The sequence below is a fragment of the Bison bison genome, unplaced genomic scaffold (assembly GCF_000754665.1).
Source record: "Bison bison bison isolate TAMUID 2011002044 unplaced genomic scaffold, Bison_UMD1.0 scf7180017864342, whole genome shotgun sequence".
NCBI classification, from domain to species: Eukaryota; Metazoa; Chordata; class Mammalia; order Artiodactyla; family Bovidae; genus Bison; species Bison bison.
Genome location: NW_011494914.1, coordinates 491,752 through 493,028, shown reverse-complemented (window position 1 = coordinate 493,028; position 1,277 = coordinate 491,752). Strand labels below are relative to the sequence as shown.

At 63.6% G+C, this 1,277-nt stretch overlaps 1 protein-coding gene across 1 annotated transcript in view; it reads left to right on the top strand.

The window, feature by feature from the left end:
* The window catches only part of SORCS2 (sortilin-related VPS10 domain containing receptor 2), a 65,941-nt gene that overhangs the window by 7,762 nt on the left and 56,902 nt on the right, over nt 1-1,277 (top strand). The window contains exons 3-4 of the mRNA XM_010854543.1: nt 613-696; nt 874-947. Coding sequence (XP_010852845.1) covers nt 613-696; nt 874-947 — 158 coding nt within the window. The remainder of the gene's footprint in view (nt 1-612; nt 697-873; nt 948-1,277) is intronic.

Genomic DNA, 1,277 nt, shown 5'->3' with positions numbered 1-1,277 from the left:
CGAGTCCCCGGGGTTAGGAGGTTTGGAGATGCTCTTGGCAAGGAGGAAGCACTCGTGCAGGAGCTTGTCTGCTTTTCTGCGGCTGTGGGAATTACAGAAGGGACGTTTTCCAGAAGTTTCTCTCCCAGGCAGTCATGGGATCTGCAGCGTTCAGGGCCACTGTTGGCAAGGGGGCAAAGAGGTCCAGGCACCCAGACTGACAGTGTGGGTGGACCCAGGACGGATCAGGATCGAGGCACCAGGCGGGCATGGGGTGCTGGCTCCTGTGGTCTCCGCCTCGCCCCGGGCAGCTCTGTCCAGGAGAATGGTGGGCCCGACACTCCCCCCAGGGACCCCGAGCCCCACGTCAGCTCATTGTTCCACCTGGCTTCACTCACGAAACCTCAAGTTCAAAGTTGAAAGGATTGGGTCTTTGGAGTCAGTGATTGCAGAACATGAACACTAAGCGCAGGCCCTGGGTCACTGCGGCGGTCAAGGCCCCAGCCAGCCTGCAGAGGGGGCGCTGCTGTTGCTGCACTGACCGGCCCTCCCTTCCTGCCCCTCCTCCCCAGCGCCCACCCGCCAGGAGAGCTTAAAGGGACGTTCAGGTCCCTCCCATGTGCCTGCACCCAGACACACTGCGCCCAGGACCTCTGCCACACACCACACCCGCCGTCTCTAGGGTCCTCCCAGTGGCCTGGGGTCAAGAACGGCCGGGTGTGGAGTTCCCACCAGACCTTCTGCCTCTTGGAGACTGGTCTGCAGGGCCTGCCCTCCCCACTCCCCTGACCCGCCTCCATGGGGTGCTCCACGTCCAGGGCACACGGGCCTCTGGGAAGAGGCTCGCTCCTCGGTCATAACCAGACCTCCCTCTCTGCTCCTTCTGCCCTAAAGCTCTACGTGTCGTCTGACCTGGGGAGGAAGTGGACCCTTCTGCAGGAGCGAGCGACCAAAGACCACGTGTTCTGGTGAGCGCGCCCCATGGGACCCAGGGGCCCCCAGCCCTGCCCTCCTCACCCCGGGGGGGCCTCCAGGGCACCCTCTCTGCTCTGCTGGGCGGTGTCAGAAAGGCCGAGGGCTGGGGCTCGGTGTTCCCAGGCCACATGTGTGTTTGTTTACATGTAAGTCTCCCTCTCTGGGCCTCCGCTTCCTCGACAGTAGATGGGGGCGCTAATGCCCATGACCCGGGCACAGTACCCACGCTCGGCAGGCCTCCTGCCCCTCGGCAGGTCTGTCCTGCCCCCTCCCTCCTCCCCACCGCCCCTCCAACACACAGCATTTAGTTTTTGACTGCTACT